At 45.8% G+C, this 23,536-nt stretch overlaps 1 protein-coding gene across 1 annotated transcript in view; it reads left to right on the top strand.

The window, feature by feature from the left end:
- The first annotated feature begins 19,638 nt into the window (after positions 1 to 19,638).
- The window catches only part of ANOS1 (anosmin 1), a 479,614-nt gene continuing 475,716 nt past the window's right edge, over positions 19,639 to 23,536 (top strand). Inside the window, exon 1 of the mRNA XM_086934322.1 lies at positions 19,639 to 19,963. Within this exon, the coding sequence (XP_086790448.1) occupies positions 19,739 to 19,963 (225 nt within the window). The 5' untranslated portion in view covers positions 19,639 to 19,738. The remainder of the gene's footprint in view (positions 19,964 to 23,536) is intronic.

Genomic DNA, 23,536 nt, shown 5'->3' on the forward strand with positions numbered 1-23,536 from the left:
TTGGATTCAGGTAAGGTTTCAAGTGATTATCGGTCAAAAGGACATGCCAGATCTCATGTGCCTGTCCTGAATAAGTTGTGATAAACCTGACTTTAGTTTCTTCTTCCTTGATTTTGTTAGGATTGATCTCTGGGCTCAATCAAAGGGTCAAGGGCCCTACACATCTGGCCGGCCATAGTCTGGATGGTATTTTTACCAACCATGATGCACTTACGATAAAGCAAATCCTACCACTGATTTGGACCGATCACAGTGCTATTATTTTTTAGCTTGATAACTCGTTCCTGGGCCAATCAAGCCAATCCAACCAATTAGCTGGATCATATCGTAACTGGGAACAGGTAGAAAACAACCAGCTTAACCTCCAGCTTACACATCTACTCAAAAAAGCACCACTAGAACGAGAACAGGCCTCTATCCATTTCAATCAATGACTCACAGATCCCGCCAATTTGATAGCCCCCCTTAAAAAATCTTCAAGCAATAGAACTACTCCATCTGCCCTTTGGTTCTCTGACACTCTTTCACTTAAAAAACAGGAGTGCAGAAGACAGGAGAGAAGTTAGAAAATCAACAATAATGAACAGGAGCTGGTAAAATACAAAATACTACTAGTCGACTACAAAAAAAAATCCTGTCAGAAAAGACTTCCTATTTTTCTAAGCAAATCAAGGAGGCAGAAAACTACTCCAAAGAACTCTTTCAAGTGGTAACCAAACTCTCTACACCTCCCAAAAGAAAAGGGTTCGACCACTCTCAGGAATTTTGCAACGCACTCACCCAGCACTTCCAAAATAAAATGGAACTAATGTTCACCACCTTTGGCAATGGGGCAAACTCAGATAATCACAACACCTAAAGGGTATTACACCCAAATGCCCCCATCCTTGCAGAGGTCAGAGCAGTAAATGTTGATGAGACAACCACTCTTATTTCCAAAATAAGATCAGGCTCACCCTACGATCCACTTCCTCCTATGACATTCAAACAAGCTCCGGAGATCCTTGGAACTAGCCTAACTTCCATTTTCAACTTTATATTTACAGAAGGTGTATTTCCCTCTATGTGGAAGAGAGCCTCGATTTTACACCTTTTGAAAAAACCCAACTTGGAGGCAGTGGGCTTAGGCAACTATAGGCCTATCTCATGCTTTCCAGTTCCAGCCAAACTAGCTGAAATGGTTCTGAACAACCAGCTCCTATCATATTTACAGGAACATACCTGCTGGGCTAGGCGCAATTTGGATTCAGGGCAGAGCATAGCACCGAAACGGCACTAATAAAGGCCTCAGATGAAATAAGGGTAAAGGTTATGATAACCACTGCACTCCGAAAGTAAAAATGTAAATCAGCAGGTCCGATATTAGTAACTTTGTAGGTGCTCCGGGAGGTCACCTTCTGGTTCAAAAAAGGTGCAAAGTAATATCAAAGCGTAGAAAGCATTACGGGAGGTAAGAACTATCCCTGGGCACTCTTAATGCACAGCAGTGCGTAAGTGGGTAGGTGATAAAGTATATTCCAAGAGTATTTCTCGAGTTATCAAATGATTTCTTTATTGGTATACTCCAAATTAGTGATCAAGTTAGTTTCATCTTGGCATATTTTCTTCATATGTCAATAGTGATTTGATGTAAACAATATCATTTCAATCAGATGCATATTTCAATTCATGATGCTATCATAGGTTAAAGCCCCGGTGCATTTCGTGCTAAGCAGCACTTCTTCAGGGGGAATGTATGTCTACAAAAAATGGATAACAAGAACCAATGTAGAACGCTGAGTAATAGGAGCATGAAAGTTAAAAGTGAGAGGAATGAGTAAATATGAGAAAGTAAATTCAAGTCAATGAAAAAATACAAGTGCACCCGTGTATGCGATGAAAACGCTGAGGCTAAAAAATGACCAAGGGGATTAGAATGTGACTGGATGAGTTAGAAATAGAAGCGAAATGTAGACAACCAAAGTCCCCAGTTTAAGAGAGTTCGATCGAGGTCAGTGAAGAAAATAAATTACAGGGGTGAAGTATGCGGGGTAAGAGACTGCGGAACCTTAAAAAACACGAAAACGGAAGGAAAGTGCAAGTCATCGTGCAGGCCGTGAAAAGAGACCCTAAGTTAAACTAGTGATGCTGCTTACCCGTCACGAAGGTGAATCGGTCGCGGTATGCAAGGTAATCAGTCCGGTGTGACCAGACGGTAACCCGGAAGACGCCGGGCATGCGCACTAGCGCCTAATAAGAAAGTGAAAGCATGGTCATAAAGATAGGACTCCAGTCAGGATAGTGTAACATGGTGGGATCGGGTAGGCGGGGGAAAGTGAGAAAATGTGACAGAGTGAAACAGGAAAAAATAAAGAACATACAGAAAGAACACTTGAAAAAAGGGCAATTGAACTTGACAAATATTACCATGTGCAGTGTAAAATGTAAAAACAGAAAAACCAGACTATGACTGATATGGTGACAATCAAATGCAGTAACATAAAGGTGATTAAAATGGGAAAACGTAAACACAGGCATGAGAGAGATATCAGGTACATGTAGTATAATACACAAAGTGTAATACAGTAATCATAAGTGACAGCTAAATTCTATTCTGTCATTTAATCCCTTCGGTTGAAGCGCTTGTAAAAGGTATATCCAATGCAATTCACGTTGCTATAGATATTTACTACTGTCTTTGTGGGGTAGTTTGTTCACCACTTCTAGCATTAGAAAACGAATTTGGCTGGGATTGTGGGATTGCGCAACGAAGTGAGCAGCAATGCAGGACTTCAAGTTCTTAGTGCGAATGTTACTTCGGTGGTCAGTGAGTCTCGTTTTGATTTTTTGTTCCATTTTTCCCACATATGGGAGTCTACACGGGCACTTTAACATGTATACAACATTAGTTGAATCACAAGTCACGTTCACATGAAGGTGGATTGGAGTGCCTTTTGTGGGATGAGATAGAATATTGCCAGGTATGATACTGCTACAATGTCCGCAGTTATGGCATGATATAGTTCCTTTAAAGACAGCCAAAATAGATAATGTAGGTTGTTTTAACATGGATTGTATGTATTTGGAACGCTGCAAAAAATGGTGGTGCAGTGGAGAAGAGTGGAATGGCGAACAGTAGAATGGAGAGGCGTAAAAAGACAAGAAGCACCGTAGAGGTGAGTGGAGTAGAGACAAGTGGCTTAGATTGGAGTACAGTGACATAATGATGAGTTGTGTAGAGTGAATGGAGTGTTGTAGAGTACAGTGGTGTAGAGTGGACTGGCATAGAATGGAGTGAAGAGGCATAGAGTGGAGTGTCATAGAGTGGAGTCAAGATGGTGGCATGGAGGAGAGTAGAGTACAGTGGAGTGGCATAGAGTGGAGTGACGTAGAGTGGAGTAAAGTGGCATGGAGTGGTTTAGAGTGGCATGGCATAGAGTGGTGTGGCTTGATTGGAGTGGCAAAGAGTGGAGTGGTGTAGATTGGAGTGGAGTGGCATAGAGTAGCATAGAGTGCCATAGAGTAGAACAGTTGTGGGTGTCATTAACCTAAACAGGGAAGTGAACTAAAAATCAATGCAAAGGTATGAAGCATAAAGGGGATGAGTGGCTTTAAGGCAACGAAAATAGACGTGCAGAGGCACGCATCATGAAGGTGTCAAATATGTTGTTAGTATGCGATTTATACTTTATAACAGCTTAATCCAAACAACGTAAAATGTGTTGTTTTTTTAGTTTAACAAATAGGCCAAAATCCACAGGCATAGATAAACAATGTCCAAAAGTGCTTTGAAAACAGAGAAAATGGAGAAAGCAGCATGAGAACTGGAAACATAGGAAGTGTCCTGACGTGTAGAAGTACCATGATAAGCAAAAGATAAATATTTTAAAAGGTTTATAAAAAGTGCAACAGTTAAAGCAATTGTACTTGAATAACAGCACAAGCAACTGCCGGACACTAATTAAGATGAATCAATCTGTTCTTGGTCCATGCTTTACACAATGAAAAGAAAGTGACGTCAGGCACACACTGGCCAATTAGAAGGTAGTAAAGAAGAGTGACAATGTTGTCAATGATTTAAAAGCAATGGGCGAGATTCAAACCCTTTATTGTAAGCAATACCCCCCCCCCAGCAGACAGCACATGTGCTGTTGGCATGTGAGATCTAATAAAAATAGAGTCAGCTGGAACTTTTGACTATCACAACTTCGTACCCAGCCGGTTGCCTCCATTTAGAGGTAGTGAGTCTCTGGCAGTGTAGCACAGCCAAGTGCAAACCCCCTACTGAGGAACAGCATTGGGAGGGTCAACTGAGGCAGTGCATTGGGATGCAGTCATGTCCTCATTAGGGCAAGAAAGGTCAGGGAGCTAGAGAGAGTTGGTTAGTCTTAAGGCATGTTTATGCAGGGGCTGCAGCAGCATTTGGGTTTGCTGCATTGAGGGTGGTGGGCCAACAGGGAATGCTAAAATGCAAGTGCCCACCTGCGCGTATTATAAAGGGAAGTGTGCCACAAAGGATTATGGTAAATGTTGTTCTGCTAATAGAGATGACACGTTTGTATATCAGAAAGAAGGGGTAACAACAGTATATTTTGAATATGAAGAGGCCAGGGATGTTTACAACGGACAAAGTGCCAGGCAGGCTAGGCTAGATATTGGTTAAAAAGTAGTGGTCAGGGTGGATATTATAATGGTGATATCAGTGGGAAAGATGGAGTTGAAGTAGGCACTGTGATAGGAAGGTAAGGGACAAGGTTAATAATTTACTTTTTGATTTAAGGGTCTAGGGATTTGTAAGGTAAGGAGTGTGGGAGTGTTAGTAGGCACTCTATAGGGGAACCCTGTGATCGTTTTAGAGAATGGGGGGTGGGAAGTTGGATTCTCTTATGGTGCCCATGGCTTAGAAGCACCATCAGACAGAAGGAACCTGGAGGAAGGGCTGCAGGCAAGTCTGGCATCGGAAGCCAAGAATGATATCCAGAGACCAGGCGAGACTACTGCAGTTCAAGGATGCTAGTCTGGAAAGAGGAGAATATGCTGTGCAGCTCTTCAGAATATGAGGGAGGTGACAGTATTGCTCAAAAATCTGAGAAAATGTTAAAATGTTCATCAGATTAACTGATGGAGGTTTTGGTGTCGTTGAGAAACCTGGGGCCTCATTTATGAAAAGTGACGCATCGCTGCGTGAAAACAGCGATGCGTCACTTTTCACTGCGCACTCCTTGCGACACCAATGATGCGTCATATTTAATGTATGACGCATCATGTCGCAAGGACTTACAGATACGTCAGTATTTCTGACGTATCTGTAAGCGCAAAAGTGACGCATTGCTGGAGTGTGTCACAAAAGTGACGCAACTCCAGCAATGCGTCCTTTCACATGGTGAAAGCCCCATGTGAAAGGGCTTGCGTCAGTCTTACGCCTGCTGTGAGGCAGGCGCAAGATTTTGACGCAACAGCATCCTAAAAGTGACGCAGTGAAATCTCATAGATTTCACTGCGTCACTATTACGAGGCTTTTTGCGGGGGAACGCCCCCTCTGCATACATTATACCTGACACAGGTATAATGTGCCGCAGGGGTTTAAAAAGTGACACATCTACCTAGATGCGTCACTTTTTAAATATGGCGCATATTTTACGCCGCTCGTGCGTCACAAAAAGTGACGCACCGGCTGCGCAAAACTGACGCAAGGCCTCATAAATAAGGGCCCTGGTATGAGTTCTGTGAATGTGACAGACATAGTTGGAGGTGTGGATGATTTGGAAGTTGACTATGATGAGGATGATAAACAGTTGAAAGAGGTAAGGGAGTGCTGAAGTCGTTTCTGTGAATTTTGGGGGGGTGGAATAGCGGACAAGATGGCACATGATGAAGGGGAGTACAGGGGAGAAGGAGTTTTTTAGAACCCAATGGGAGATAAGTGCTGCACAAGTCAGAATGTAAGAGCAACTCTGAGGACAAAGGAAAATTGGGCCTTTATGTAGAGAGCAGAGAGTTATGACAATCTATAGGAAAATTGTGGTAAGCATGGTATTTGGGTGCGGAGAATAAGGATGACGTGTTTAAATCGATAGGGGTAGAGGATGGTTTGGTGGAGGGAAGTAAAAGGAACGGGATTTCTGGGAAGAAACTAAAAGTGGCAGTAGGGATTGAGAAACTGCACGAACAAAGTACACAAAAAAGCCTGAAGCATGAGAAAGGGGTGCAAACTGTGGAGGAAAATGTTTAATGCACAAGAAGGAAAATTTAGGAAATAATCTCAGGAGAGAGGATGCAGGAAAGGGGAGGAGTGGTCAAATAAATCTGAACCCAAAAGAAGATGCCATATATGGATCTAACTATACCTCTGCATGAATACTTGTAAGCATCTACTAAGGAAAAGATTTGGAAAAGAAAATTCATTGATGTATGCAAGTTTTGAAATAGGGAGCTCCAGACCAAAGAAGGATCAAAGAAGGAAGAATGTGAGTTAGCTAAATGCCTCAGGCTTTCTGTGAACGACAAGACTGGATATCGTTTGTTTATGCAGAGAGGTTGATCGTGTTATTAAAACACATAGACCTTATTAGGAAAGCACAGTTAGACTGCGGGCACTGGCGTGGTAGTGGTACATTGAGGAATACAGTCCGAGAATGAGTATTAATCCAAATAATTTTTGGAAGGTAGGGGGAAGAGGGGTAGGGGATGCAGTTACGACTTCAGTGGATGGCTTCAATGCGACCCACTCTAGCTTCTCATAGGTTGTGTGGTTTCGCAATTCAGGATTGGTCCTTTCTCGGTCACCCGGCACAGTTTTGAGTGGGAGGGTACCCCTGGGGCAGGTGGCAAATGCGGAGACCTATTGTGCTGTCAACAGGGGTTTCTGTGACAGGTCAATGTGTTGTTCCAGACATGAATGCTCCAAAAATGGAGATAATCATCTCATCATGCTATGTTTTTAGCAAGTTGCAAGTGGGGTACAATGGAGGCCTACTAGGAGGGGGTCATTCACAGTCTTTTTCAAAGTATTGCTACACTGGTTAAGACAGATAGGATGTGTGAATGCTTGTGGAACTATCCTGATAGAGCGGAGGCCAGGATGTTGGAATGGGATTTTGAGAGTGTTATAGGCTGGGCTACAATGTGCCTATGGAAAGGAGGTGGGCAGATAATTTAAGTATGTCAGGGAGATAAAGCATATGGTTCCTGAAACGCTGTGCAAGGTGGTTCAGGAGAGAAGGATCTTGGGTTTATTTTTCTGACCTTTTCAGGATCTGACAATCTCACCATTGGGTCCTAAAAATGTGCAGGACAACAGAGTTGATTATCATCATGGGCGCAACAAGACTCGAACTTTGGGGGGCTAACACGTCCAGCCAAGGCTGGCCCGAGCACTAGTCACACACAGTGCAGCAGTCTTTTTTCGCTCCCCATCACCCAATTCCTCCTTCTTCATGGATCACCTTACTACCACTCACCAACAATGCACCTCATCTCTCTGTAGCACCTTTCTGACAAACATTTCATTGTTTTATAGCGCTACTCATAGTTTACTCACACTCAGTTCTGTGATCTGCATGGTATATGTTCTTTGTAGCAGGCGCATTAACCATCTGTGCTGTGTGGGTGGCAGGAGAGCCTATATGAGTGCACGGTGAGCGATGCCACAGTGTGAGAGTGGGGTAAGAGGAGTGAGTGTGTGAAGTGACCGTATGAATTTGGGTGCAGATATAAGAGCAAAGTGGGAAGAATTAATGTGTGGTTAGTGATGGGCTTGTTTGAGTAAGATTGCAGAGTGAGCAGTAAGAGGGGCAGGTGATTGAAGTGTCACATTAATGCAGGGTGAGTAGTGTGTTTGTGTGACTGCAGGATGAGGTACAGGGTGAACAGCGCAAGTTCATTGTGAGTACATTGTGATCACTGTGAGAGCAGGGTGAGCGTGAAAGTGAAGGGTGAGAATGAGGAGTGAGTTGTCTGAATGCGGGGTGCATTCCCAGACACTTGAAGTAACTTAGCTTTTTATTGACAGCGGTGAAGGTTTTCAGATGTAAGTTAAACTAATGCTATTATGGCATTAATCAGGGATTGAGGGTGGAGAAAATAAATAATGTGCTGATCCTGCAAAAAAACTTCCAGTCTTATGATTGGGGTTACCAGCTCATTATTTTGATATACCAGACAGTAAAAAAAATAAGCAGTCACCTAAAGTTGTATTTTCAGCACTTATCTGTGCATACTTCGAACAGCAAATATAAATAGAAAGCACTTTTAATTGTGTTGTAGGGCTGCCTGAATGATCTATTACTGGTAATTAAAGGGAACAAAGACAGAAAAGTCACATTACAAATGAATACATACTTTTGTATTTAAAACCCTATTTAGTGTCAAGATTACGTCTTTGCAGGCTCTTTAAACAACACACGGGCTTGTTTAACGGTCAGTTTTCTTTTGGCAACCCTACTTTATATTTCTTTTCATGAAATGCATCCTCACACTACCGCAGTAAATGTAAAATACAAATGTAAGGAATAGGCAGAGTGGGGGCCTAGGGGGTACTGGAACCAGAAAAAACAACTAAGCCTCTGTAACCGGTTTACAAAATTATGTAAATATGTAAATGGTCTTTAAAGACCTGTGAAAACCGTGGGCGTGCCGGAGATAAGACTCCAGACACTGCCCAGCCGAGCCCACAGCAGCTCAAGCTGCAGCAGCCTGGCCTGAGACACACGACGTAGAGGCTGAAGCCCTTTTAGCCCTATGGTTGCTGCGTGCCTGATTACCGTCGTGGTCAAGGGCTAGGGCCAGTGCTTCATTTGAGCTGGTGATTTCCAATGCTCGGCACCAGCACTTAACTTTTAACACCATCGCTTGCGACAATCTGTCACTAGGTGGTACTGTCTGGCTAATTTAGAGATGACTACAACAAGAGTTAATTACTAGTTCAATATACACTAAAAACGAATATTCCCTGTCGCCCAAGCCATTCTTATAGCTTTGGGGGCCTGAAATTGTCAGAACTGTCCCACTTGTAGGAGGAGTGTGATGGTTAGTAGTTGTGTTGTTGCTATCATTGGCAGCAAAGCAGGGGCAATATGTGGTGCAAGCTACAGGGGCCTTCCAACGAAAGCCCCAGCACTTATTTCTTTCTTTTTTTTTTTACAAATTAAGCTCTGGTATTGTGCTGGAGGGTCAAAGCTGGTAGGCAGACTGACTTCTGCCAACTCGTCACTAGTGAGTACCTCGCAGGTCACACCTTCAACTGTAGTTTTGAGACGCTTGAGGCTTAACCAGTCTCAATAGTCCAGTGTGAGTTCCACTACTTGGAGCACATCTAGAGTATGCAGGGCTTTAAGTGGGATGGAAAAACTGTGTGTGTGGGGGTCAATCTCAAAGGGGCGTGGCCAATGCGTTACGGGTGTGGCTTAAAACACATTAACTAAAAATCTGTGCTTAGCATAGTGTGCCATCTGAATGGCATTTTGCTACTTCTGTCATTGAATCCAGATTATAATACAATAAGCAAGATTACCATATAATATTGAAAATACTTCAGTTCTGAAATGATGAGACTGTAACAGAATCATAAGGAGTTTCTTTGAATTTTCCTCAAAGGCAGTGAAGGATGGTACTGCTGCAGAGTTAAGATTCCACCCCCCCTCCCTCCCTCGCCTTTGCGGGCAGAAATGGAGAGCCTGATAGAGATCGTTTGGGCACTTTCTTTAGGTCTCGACTATTCTATCTCGCAGGGATAAATAGACAAGAGTATAGTAGGCAAAATAAGCTCTTAAACCATTGTGGATTTCGTACAGTTCATGTGAACACAATCACACGCATTCTCGCAAGGGGCATTTTTTTTCAAGTGCTTACAAGAGCTTTCATTGGGTCTTCACTTTGTGCACGCTACGTTCAGCTGCTCGGTCCTCCCACCCTCTCCCTGTCCAGAGCGCGCCTCTCGCTCATCACACCCCCTCTCTCCAGCACGCTAACACGCATCCCACAGCCTCTCTCCCATTGTGCAATCTCCCACCCCGTGCCTTTTTTTTTCAAATAACTTTCATTGCCTCTTCATTTTGTCCACGCTGCATTCAGCTGCCTAGCACGCCCACAGCACACCAACACGCAGCCCACAGCTTCTCTTTTCTTGCGCATTCTCCCCACGGGCATTTTTTTTAAGAGCTTTCATTGGCTCTTCACTTTGTGCACGCTGCATTCAGCTGACCAGTCCTCCCAATCTCTCCCTGTCCAGCGCACGCCTCTCGCTCATCACACCCCCTCCCTCTCCAGCACGCCAACACGCAGACAGACTTTCTCCCCAGCGCTCGCCATTCAGCCCACAGCCTCAGCTTTCATTGGCTCTTCACTTTGTGCACGCTGCATTCAGCTGCCCAGTCATCCCACCCCCTGCCTCTCCAGCACGCCAACACGCAGCCCACAGCCTCAGCTTTCATTGGCTCTTCACTTTGTGCACGCCATCAACACGCAGCCTACAGACTCTCTCCCATTCAGCTGGCTAGTCAACCCACCCCCTCCCTCTCCAGCGTGCGCCTCGTTCTCCATTTTTTTTTACAAACACTTAGCCCACAGACTTTCTCCCCAGCTCGCGCCATTCAGCCCACAGCCTCAGCTTTCATTGGCTCTTCACTTTGTACACGCTGCATTCACCTGCCCAGTCATCCCACCCCCCTGCCTCTCCAGCGTGCCAACACGCAGACAACAGCCTCTCTCCCGTTCAGCTGGCTAGTCATCCCACCCCCTCCCTCTCCAGCGTGCGTCTCGCTTTCCACAAGCATTACAAACGCCAACACTCAGCCCACAGACTTTCTCCCCAGAGCACGCCATTCACTTACCCACCAGGCACACACAACACCAGCCGTCAGTACATGCTTCCACCAGGCACACACACCACCAGACATCCACAAGCATCAGACATCCACAAGCATCAGACATCCTTAAGCAACAGACATCCACAACCATCAGACATACACAAGCATCAGGCATCCAAGAGCATCAAGCATCCACAAGCATCAAGCATCCACAAGCATCAAACATCCACAAGCATTCAGCGCGCCTCGCTCTACATTTGTTTACAAACGCCAACACTCAGCTCACAGACTTTCTCCCCAGCGCGCGCCATTCAGTAATTCCTTTCAACATTGTGCATATAAGAAGTGGAAATATGTCTTTAAATGTGTCCCGTAGTTACTGATGTGGATATCTTTTTATTTTAATAATTACCTTTGGCATTGCAACACTATACCTACAAAGTAATCCCAATAAATAATGTAACACATCAAAAAGGTTACTGCTTTTTATTTTAAAGCTATTTCTAATCCTTTTTTTGAAAAAAAACGCCATTTTCAAAATGTTTAAAGTTATTTAGAAGCCTTAACATGTATACCAAACACTAACACAATAAATCTGCAAATGAGTGAAACATCACTTGTGTTTTTTTTTTAACGTTTGGGAACGAAACTACAACAGGATACTGGAGTGCTTTAAGCACTGTCGTAAAGATTCTAATCTGTTGTCGGGCAGCATCTTTGAAATGCTAATTCGAGCAGCAGGAACCGAATCTCTTGTTCCAAAAAAAGGAAAAACAATGGAACCAACTGCTGAAAGAAGGGCTAGAACACAAATGCCCCTTCACAAACGATAACATGCACGTCAAATGTTATTAGTTTGTCTGCGTTAATGAAAATCTGTTTCTTTTCGGTTTTTTAAATAAAAATAAAGGATCTCCTTTACACCAGGCACACACACAACCATGCCGTAAAGGAAATACTTCCACCACCAAACATCACCAACCGGCAGTGCATGCGTTTGCACCACTCAGCACCACCACACCACCACTCTGCACCACAAATGCATCACTCAGCACCCCCACACCACCACTCAGCACTACCACAGCACCACTCAGACCAACTACAGCAACACTCAGCACCACAACATTATCACACAGCATCACCACATTATCGCTCAGCACCACCACAACGTCACTCAGCACCACCACAGCACCACTCAGCACCACAACAGCATCACTCAGCACCACCACAGCACCACTCAGCACCACCACAGCACCACTCATCGTCACCACAGCATCACTCAGCACCACCACAACACCACTCAGCACCACCAAAGCACAACTCAGAACCACCACAGCATCACTCAGCGCCACCACAGCACCACTCAGCACCACCACAGTACCACTCAACACCACTACAGCACCACTCAGCACAACATTATCACTTAGCACCCCCACATTATCAGTCAGCACCACCACAGCACAACTCAGCACCACCACAGCACCACACAGCACCACCATAGCACCACTCAGCACCACCACAGCATCACTCAGCGCCACCACATCATCACTCAGCGCCACCACATCATCACTCAGCACCACCACAGCATCACTCAGCGCCACCGCAGCACCACTTAGCATCACCACTCAGCACCACTCAGCACCACCACAGCACCACTCAGCACAACCACATTATCACTTAGCACCACAACATTATCACTCAGCACCGCTATAGCACCGCTCAGCAGCACCACACAGCACTACCACAGCACCACTCAGCACCACCACAGCATCACTCAGCACCACCACAGCACCAAACACCAAACATATACTCACCACCAAACATATACTGTTACAGTCCCAAAAGAGTTCATAAACAAGTTAGCATTGAATGAAGTATACCACTTTACAAATGAAAATGAACACACAAAGAAAAAGTATCTACAAGAAACACAATTACCCAAAATAAAAATAAAATAAAAACAAGTACCAAATCACAAGAACAAGAAAGTTAGAAAAGTATCACAACTTACATCCTAATCAACAATACCTAACAAAAAGTCTTTATCTCAAATACAACGCAAAACTAACACAAAGAAATAAAAAACGTACATACCGATACTGTGTAAATTCATCTCACCCTTAATTAACCCAAAAAAACAAGGTGTCTATTCACAAGGCCAAAACACTTCACAAACGATCACAGGCTAAATCAAAATAAACTGCAACGACAAAACTATATTTACTGCAAACACAAAGCAACACAAAAACAAACGTTGAAGGTTGTTGCATACGGATAGTGTGTAAATTCATCTCAGCCTTAATTATTAAAAATCATTCACAACACAAAAGAATAATACTGCAAAAGAAAGACACTGTGTATATAATACAACAGTAGAATCATAATTATACATTGTCACTAATAAAAATATTACACAAAAAATGTCGGAAGTACATTACATAAAATAACTACATCGCAAGATATTTACTAAAAACAACATTATTACATACCACATCAAAATTTAGAAACGTTCAATAGCTAGACACGATGTACATACGAAAAGTCAAATATAGTCGGAATATGTCGGAAGTACATCTCAAAAAATTAAAACATTGCAATATATTCATTAAAAACAACATTAATACATAGCAGATCAAAATTTGCAAACGTGCAATAGCTATACACAAACTACATACGAAAAGTCAAATACAGTCGGAATATGTCGGATGTACGTCACATAAAATAAATACATTGCAATATATTCATTAAAAACAACATTAATACATAGCACATCAACATTTTCAAAAGTTACATAGCTATACACTAGGTACATACGCAAAACCAAACACAGTCGGAATACAGAAACATCATAAAACAATACAAAACATTAATCAACGTACAAAAAAGTATAAACACAATCAATACTACATACCCAAGATTTGTATAATAATATTAAAATTCAAACTTACCTGTCAAATGACGCAGCAACAGCACAGAAAGCACAACACGCCTTTCACACGCGACTGTTCTCGAAGATCTGGGAATTTCCCCGTTGACGCACGTCAATCGCAACGCTACGTCACAAAACGTAGCAATGCGATTGGCTGGAAATTACGTCATTCGAAAAACAAGGGGAAAATACTAAAAAAACTAGAACGCTAACCTCAAAAACGTAGGTAGCGTATAGGCACAACATTGCGACCGCCATTTTTATTAACAAAAACACATCTGCACAAGAAAAAAAGGACTCGAAGCCATACTATCACAAACGCCAAACACAAAATTAAAAAAAAAAAACACACACATACACAGACACATGTTCACAGCAACAAAATAACACAAACTTGCAAAACACTCACACACACATACCATCACATCATCAACAACACACAACATCACACACTAAGCATAATGACACAAACAACAATACACTCAATTATTGATAACATTAACCCACTAAATCAATATCACCACTCAGCACCACCACAGCATCACTCAGCACCAACACAGCACCACTCAGCACCACCACACCACCACTCAGCACCACCACACCACCACTCAGCACCACGACAGCATCACTCAGCACCACCACACCACCACTCAGCACTACCACAGCACCACTCAGCACAACTACAGCAACACTCAGCACCACAACATTATCACTCAGCATCACCACATTATCGCTCAGCACCATCACAGAGCCGCTCAGCACCACCACAGCATCACTCAGCACTACCACAGCATCACTCAGCACCACCACAGCACCACTCAGCACCACCACAGCATCACTCAGCACCACCACAGCACCACTCAGCACCACCCCAGCACCACTCAGCGCCACCACAGCATCACTCAGCGCCACCCCAGCATCACTCAGCACCACCCCAGCATCACTCAGCACCATCACAGCATCCCTCAGCACCACCAGAGTATCACACAGCACCACCACAGCATCACTCAGCACCACCACAGCATCACTCTGCACCACCACAGCACCACTCAGCACCACCACAGTATCACTCAGCACAACTACAGCACCTCTCAGCACCACCACAGCACCACTCAGCACCACCACAGCATCACTCAGCACCACCACAGCACCACTCAGCACCACCCCAGCATCACTCAGCACCACCACAGCATCACTCAGCACCACCACAGCACCACTCAGCACCACCCCAGCATCACTCAGCACCACCACAGCATCACTCAGCACCACCACAGCATCACTCAGCACCACCACATTATCACTCAGCACCACCATAGTACCGCTCAGCACTACCACAGCATCACTCAGCACCACCACAGCATCACTCAGCACCACCACAGCACCACTCAGCACACCACAGCATCACTCAGCGCCACCTCAGCATCACTCAGCACCACCTCATTATCAATCAGCACCACCACATTATCACTCAGCAGCACCACTCAGCACCACCACAGCATCACTCAGCACCACCACAGCACCACTCAGCAGCACCACATCATCACTCAGCAGCACCACTCAGCACCACCACAGCATCACTCAGCACCACCACAGCACCACTCAGCACCACCACAGAATCACTCAGCACCACCACAGCACCACTCAGCACCACCCCAGCATCACTCAGCACCACCACAGCATCACTCAGCACCACCCCAGCATCACTCAGCACCACCACAGCATCACTCAGCACCACCACAGCATCACTCAGCACCACCACATTATCACTCAGCACCACCACAGCACCACTCAGCACTACCACAGCATCACTCAGCACCACCACAGCACCACTCAGCACCACCACAGCATCACTCAGCACCACCACAGCACCTCTCAGCACCACCACATCATCACTCAGCAGCACCACATCATCATTCAGCAGCACCACAGCACCACTCAGCACCACCACGGCATCCCTCAGCACCACCACAGCACCACTCAGCACCACCACAGCATCACTCAGCACCACCACAGCACCACTCAGCACCACCCCAGCATCACTAAGCACCACCACAGCATCACTCAGCACCACCCCAGCATCACTCAGCACCACCACAGCTTCACTCAGCTCCACCACATTATCACTCAGCGCCACCACAGCACCACTCAGCACTACCACAGCATCACTCAGCACCACAACAGCATCACTCAGCACCACCACAGCACCACTCAGCACCACAACAGCATCACTCAGCACCACCACAGCACCACTCAGCACCACCACAGCATCACTCAGCACCACCACAGCACCACTCAGCACCACCCCAGCATCACTCAGCACCACCACAGCACCACTCAGCACCACCACAGCATCACTCAGCACCACCACAGCACCACTCAGCACCACCACAGTATCACTCAGCACCACCACAGCACCACTCAGCACCCCCACAGCATCACTCAGCGCAACCCCAGCATAACTCAGCACCACCACAGCATCACTCAGCACCACCACAGTACCACTCAGCACCACCACATTATCACTCAGCACCACCACATTATCACTCTGCACCACCCCAGCACCACTCAGCACCACCACAGCATCACTCACCACCACCACAGCACCACTCAGCACCACCACAGCATCACTCAGAACCACCACAGCATCACTCAGCACCACCACATTATCACTCAGCACCAAAACAGCACCACCCAGCACCACAACAGCATCTCTCAGCACCACCACAGCACCACCACAGCATCACTCAGCACCACCACAGCACCACTCAGCACCACCCCAGCATCACTCAGCACCACCCCAGCATCACTCAGCACCACCACAGCATCACTCAGCACCACCACATTATCACTCAGCACCACCACAGCACCACTCAGCACCACCACAGCATCACTCAGCACCACCACAGCATCACTCTGGAACACTACAGCATCACTCTGGAACACCACAGCACCACTATGCGCTACCACAGCATCATTATGCGTCACCACAGCATCACTCAGGGCCTCCACAGCATCACTCAGGTCCTCCCCAGCATCACTCAGGGCCTCTAAAGCATCACTCAGGGCCTCCACAGCATCACTCAGGGCCTCCACAGCATCACTCAGGGCCACCACACCATCACCCAGGGGCACCACAACATCACTATGCGCTACCACAGCATCACTGAATGCCACAGCATCACTCGTCACCACCACAACATCACTCCACGCCATCACAGCATCAATATGTGCAACCATTCAACAACAACTGGTTCAAATATGTTCTCTCAATGTTTCAAGCTTTATTACAAATGTCACAAAAAGATGTTAATATTTCACTTCTGTTCTTGGATTTTCGTCACAATAAAATACACTGAACATAATCTTCACAAAAGTTATTTACAAAAGTTTAAGCTATTGCCATTATAAATTACAATCACTTTTATTTAAGTATTAATTATTTTAAAAAATTAAAAGCCATTGTTATTTGTAATATCAATACATCTAAGTCACGTAAATAAAAAAGATGTTGCATTACAAATGCTATAGGTGTCACATTTGCGAAAGTTATAACTATTGGCATTGTAAATGACAAAGCTATTAATTTAGCTATTTTCAAAATCAACACATAAATAAAAAAATTGTCATTTACAAGACCAATAGCTCAAACTTTCCTAAAGCGAGACCTATTGCATTGCAAATGCTTGTTTTACTCATCACAGACCTCATTTTACTGCTATGATCTCTCAATTAACACTTCTGGTTCTCTTCCATCCTTATATTACTCTATTCAATCCAGCTAACAGACTTGCATGTCCTGTGCTAAAATTCACTTGTGCCTCCCTATTCTAATACCATGCTCGTAATTCCCTATACTAATCCACCACTAATCCTTTTGGGTTCCAAAGGGGGTGCTACTCGCCAAAAAGTGTTTTGACGCCTCGTATGGGGTAGTAAGAGCTATATAAATGCAATTACAATTATACCACTACCTCCTATCACCTTCCCCTGTTTCTCTTCTATATACTTGTTGCTTATCCTTATTTGCTCTCTCTTCTCCTCATTTATCTTCCTTTTAATTTTCTCCTGTTGATTGCCTTTCTTGTTGATCCATATTTCCTTCCTTTTTTTTTCATTGTCCCTTTCTAACTTTCACCTTTTCTTGTATCCATTTCCTTCCTTTTCCTTTTCTCCAATATCCTCTATTCCACCCTCACTATCCTCTGAATAGTAAAAACAGAGCCAGGAACCTGGCAAGTACTGAAGGAGGTGCCTCAAAAATAACTGTAGCCACGAAAGGGCCCTATTATGCGATTGTGTCGTCTCTGCGGTTTTTGCTCAATTATAGATTTGCCTCATAATCCTCCTGCTGCCTGCAAAATCTGCAGAATAAAAAAAAATTGTTTGTAGGTCACATGCTTTCAAAGTTACTTAAAACGAGGCAACGTGTTGTTGCGTAGTGGGACGCCCTTGGCAAATGTTGACTGCCCACCTTTGTGTTATTTATTGCTTTATTTGGGTTTTAAACTGGTACAAATGAGGCGTAACCTATGGCAAGGCAGTGTTAACAAGTGTCTAGATGACAAAATAGTGAAGTAATGCTATCATAAAATATGCCACATTACGCCGCATAATTTGCCTTTTTTGGATGCACAATTTATTCCTAGTTGTTGCACAAGTTGGAACTTCCCTGTCACATAGTTCCATCGGCCCTGTTCATCAAGGAAGACAGTAGTAGGGTGCTGAAGCGCTTGCCTATATAGGCAACATGCTACAAAATGTAGGGTGTATGGTTGGAAAAGTTTATTTTGATCCTATGTGATAAGTGTTTCCATGTCGTGTATGATGACCACAGGTACGGCAATCGTGTCATGGGGACGCAGTGTTTAGGAGTGTGATGGGTGAAGGAGTGTAAGAGCCAGGTGTGCCGTTTCTGGTTTTCTGTAAGCTGGTAGTTTTGCAAGTCACTTTATGGTATTACTTACGACCAGAGTCCTCTAAGCAGATTATGTTACCACACAGGGTTGTCCATTCTGAGATATTTTGTTTAAAGTTTATAGAAGATTGGTTTGGCATAGTCCAGTCTGCACTGAATCAATGCATGAATCCCAGGCACATGTACTTGAGCTTCAGTGAAAGGAAGTATTTCTTTAAGACCTCGCCAATTTTCCAGAGAAAATGTCAACAACTGTACCTATTTGCACTTACATAAGCCATACAAAAAACCTGACTCAGAAACCGGTTGACAGTCTGTCCAGTCACTGGTTGGCCTGCCTCAGCCACGCTTTTACCTGCCATGCCTGACTGCATCACATTCCCCAATGTTTTTACACACAGTCTGCACAAGCATTAAAATGCAATAGGTCTAGCCTTTTATTAAGTTAAAGCCATTTGCTTTGCTATACAATACCATTAGCAAAGCAAATTGCTTTAAATTAGTTAAAAGCGGGACCTACTGCATTTTCAATGCTTGTTTTAGAACTGCCGGTGTTGAGCACCGGGAGGACCCGGCCCACGTGAAGCCCTGAGTTTATTTAAAACTTTCCGAAAGTCCGTAGCTCTCAGTCTACGGTAGACGTACGTCACTGTCTGTGCACACTGCACAGTACATACAGAAATTAGCATACGGCCAAGAGCACTGCTAGGAGCAGCGCACACAGGCGCCTGGGTTGATGGACCGCGGCTCCACCGCCGTGTGCGGCCGTCCTAGCACACACACGACCTGTCCGTGGCCAGGCACGCTGCCGTCCCTGTCACTCAAAGTCCGCCCCGCCCATGGGAACCATATCCCGCCCCACGTCCGACAGTGAGGAAGCGGTTGGTACTCGCACGCGCGACTTCTTTATTGCTTGGCCGCCTCTGCTCCCTGTCACTCAAGGCTTGGTCCGCCCACAGAGGCAGGACGCCCCGCCCCCTGCCGGCCCCGGAGCGGTTGCAGGGGGAGTGCTTGTCACTGATGGGGATTCAGAGTTGAATGACTGCCTGCAAGTTGGCTGTGTTTAGTTTCTGACGGGAGTGTTGTCTGGTCGGATCGCTCGCGCTCGCCATGCTCTCTTGGAAGGAGCCCGGCGCGCTGCTCCTGGCCGCCTGCATACTGTGGATTAGCGGGGTGCCCCGCAGCCGTGCTCTGCTGGGCCCCGGGAGGCACAAGCACCAGCAGCAGCAACAGGACGAGTCCTTCTCCAGTGCAGGCATATGCAGAGCCCGCTGCACGTCCCGCTGCCTGAGCCTGCACCTCACGCGCATCTCCACCTACATCAAGCACTTCCAGGTACAGCGGTGGGGGAGAGTGCCTGTCACTGATGCAGGCAGCCTGGGTCTTTTTAAAACAGGGAATTTTAGGGTTCGTTGCAGTTTGGCTAGGTGAACCCATTTCGCACAAAAATGAAAAAGTGTAGGAGTACCGCTCACATTGAAGTTTAAGTGGGCGTGTATGGTACTCTTTTAAAAGGTACTTACAGCCATGCATGTCTTAGGAGAGCGCAGTGATGGTGCACTTGCGACTTTTTTTTACAATTAAGAATGGACTTTGTCAATATGTCTCCGTATGATGGGATCTTGACGTATCGTTATACAATTTAAAGTCGCCAATGTATTTATTATGTTGCGGTTGTGAATACTGCCCACTTGTCTGCTGTTTCTTGGTTGGCGATTATGTTTTGGGGGAGCCTCCATTTCTACATGTTCAAGTCCGGGGGCACTATAATTCTTCACTTCCCCCTACCTGTTCTGTTCTCACAGCTATGGGGGTGAAGTGTGAGCCATTGAAGTCAATAGAGGAACACTTTTTGTTTTGGGGAGGGAGGGTGCTAGGAGAGTGTTTGTGGACATTCAGTATGCCAAGAGAGTGAGAATATAATTCAAATGAGGCTGGTGCCTTCCGAATGACAGCGAACAGGGACACCATCATCATCTTCATGATCACCAGTTTGACAAGTCAGATCTGTGTTTCACTAAGTGAGTGTGCAACGATAGCTACTGTCTGCTGACGGGCATAACGCAATCCCCTATTGCCCCTCTGGCGCAAGTGGAGGGGAGGTGTGGGCAGCCAGAACTGGCCCCTAACTTTCCGGGCGGGGGGGGGGGGGGGGGGGGGGGGGGTCGGGGGGATTCAACCAATAGACTATGAATATCTTTGACTTTGAGATATGGAAGAATCAGGAGCCCCTCTTCACATTATGGAGTGGCATCATTTTGCGCTATGCCACTGGCAGCTTAGAGTCCTCGAGTAGCTCTTGGCACTGTCCGGTGCGAAGTGCGACACAAGGGGTGCAGACAGAGCTTAATTTGAGTGGGTGGTTTCCGGTGCTCGGCACCTGCGCTTAATTGTGAACACTGACGCTTGAAACAGTCAGCCACAAGGTGGCGCTGTGTGGCTATTTTCGAGATGCCCTTAAAACAGGTAATTACTATTTCAATATACATAAAAAATGACAATTCCCAGCAACACAAGCCATTCTTAGGACTTTGGAGGCCTGACATAGTCCGAATTGTCCCATTGGTAGGAGTGTGATGGTTAGTAGTTGTGTTGTTACTATCATTGGCAGGAAGCATGTGTGGTGCAAACTGCAGTGGCCTCCTGACGACAACCACTTGTTTTTGTCACAAATGAAGCACCGGGCGCAGTTGTGTGCAATCCAACTTCCGTACAGTCCGTGGAGCGCCCGTACAATCCCACCGCCACCACATCACAGGCGCGTGTCTCCTCTCCTCCGCCAGGCGCGTCTCATGTCAGTGTTTCTTCCTCACAGTTGGTGAATGATGAGGGGAGGTGAGGGGGCTCGGCTGCCGCTCGCTGCAATGCTGTTTTTCTTGTTTTTGTGTTTACTCTGGGAGGCTTAGCCACTGGCATGTACACCTGAGAAGGTGTCGCACGGGGCGGCCGGCAGGTGTCTGTGTAGCCACGGGAAGTGCTGCTGTAGTCCGAGACACGGTGTTATCTACTGTGAGTGATATATTGACGCTGCTGCGGGGAGTCGTAAAGGCAGGCGTGCTTCGTCTTGCTTGGCGTACGGAAGCCACATAAATCGGCAGGGGCCTGAAAGGGCGCTGCTGTCGGGCGTTTTACGGTGGGTGGCCGCTGCAGTGTGGGGTCTTCCTCCCTGCCCAGGGACCACTGCTCCCTGTCCACAGGGTGCCTTTAATATGCGGTTATTTTAACCGGAATGTGTGTAAAAGCTGCCTCGGTTGAACAGATATTTAGTAAACTAAGTTTTAAAGCAGTACTTGATTGTGGAAAGGCAGTGCGGCTATTTAGTGCACAGGGGGTTATTTCACAAGCTGGTTTACTGTAAGATTCATCTGTTATATGGCGCCAAGAAGTCCCTTGGGGTGATATTGTGCTGTATAAAAGACATATGCTCAGATATGTTATAGTCATTTAGATGAGTTCATGTGGATCAGTAGATTAATGCGTCCACCGTATTTATCTGTGTGTTATCCAAAAACACGGTTTCAAAACTTAGCTAGTTCACTCTGCTCTTCATCCTTCTGAGGGCGTTGGAAGACGCTCCCGTGAGAGGGGTGATTGTGAAAACCTGCCACCCAGCGCTTTGGGATTCAAGCACTGTATATTCACTCGTGTGGTATGGGCGGTGTGATCCTGTTGCTAAGCGAATAAGTGTTTCCCTGACATGCAATATGTTTTATATTTTTATATATATATATATACTACCACAGTCCACCCTACCTAGGGCTGCCACTTTTAAAAACGAAGTGGAAGAAGTTACAAACTCAGGCATCCTCCCTCAGCAGTGGGACATTTATCTTTGTTGTAACATCCTGGCCCCCGCTACGCTACGTGGATGTGAGCCAGTAAAACACAGCATTCCCCTAAATACATATATGTATGTGAGTGCAGACTCGCAGGGGCTCCTGTAACAGTCTAACTCGTTTGTTGAACTCGCACCGTGAAGGGTGGAGAGGGTTGAGGGATATGAATGCAGGGATGAAACCTGGACCGGAGATAACACTGAGGTTCAAAGAGTATGCCAGGCGCACACGGATACGGCGAGGATAACCCCCTAATCTGTCCGCGGTCCAAAATGAGAAAGCACCAAGGTAACCTGGGAGCGTGCAGGAGTGTCTCCTCACACGACGTGGTAGTGACGTAACATAAGTACAAAGCAGACGTGTGGTGAGACTGCTGGGCCTATATATAGTTGTGCTTGGGGAGGGACACTGTGTTCAGGTGCTGTGTCGTGGACAGCTGGTCACTGCCACTTGAGAGTGCCCTTGTTTGTAAAGCAAGTGAAAGTGTAAGGGGTGTTTTTTTGTATGTCAGGGTCAACCACATGCTGGCAGGATAGATAGGGGAGGTGTTGTGCGGGTCAAGAGTTAGATTCCTCGTCAGGCTGACTCAGACTTCCATCCTTTCGAAGTCGGTATATTGAGTGTGTTAAATTGGATAATAATAGTAACTAATACATGTTACCTACAGTGCTTAAAAACCGTAGAGACGGCAGGGGAGGGGGCCTCAGTTTGTGACACACCCTCAAAAAGCCGCCGAAACAATTTGAAGGCCGGTGTTTACATGCGCCTCGAAGAGGGAGGCGGGCACTGTCGCCGAGGTGCATCCCTTCGCCACATCTAGATGACACGGGGTACAAAAGGCGCCTGCTATGTAAATGAAGCTTTCTTGTAGACCAGGGGACAACCTCTCTCTTAAAAAAACACAGGCGCGCGTGTCTAAAATGCCACCGATACTGCATGCAGCCAGAAGCGCCTAGTGCCTACGACGCTTGCTAGGTGGCCCCGACCCTTCATGAGCGATTTAAAAGGGCTCCTCAGAGCCCCTCGACTCCTCACATAAAACCAGAGGCAATTCATCTAAATTACAGGGATT

This window comes from Lissotriton vulgaris, chromosome 8 (genome assembly GCF_964263255.1).
Source record: "Lissotriton vulgaris chromosome 8, aLisVul1.2, whole genome shotgun sequence".
NCBI lineage: Eukaryota > Metazoa > Chordata > Amphibia > Caudata > Salamandridae > Lissotriton > Lissotriton vulgaris.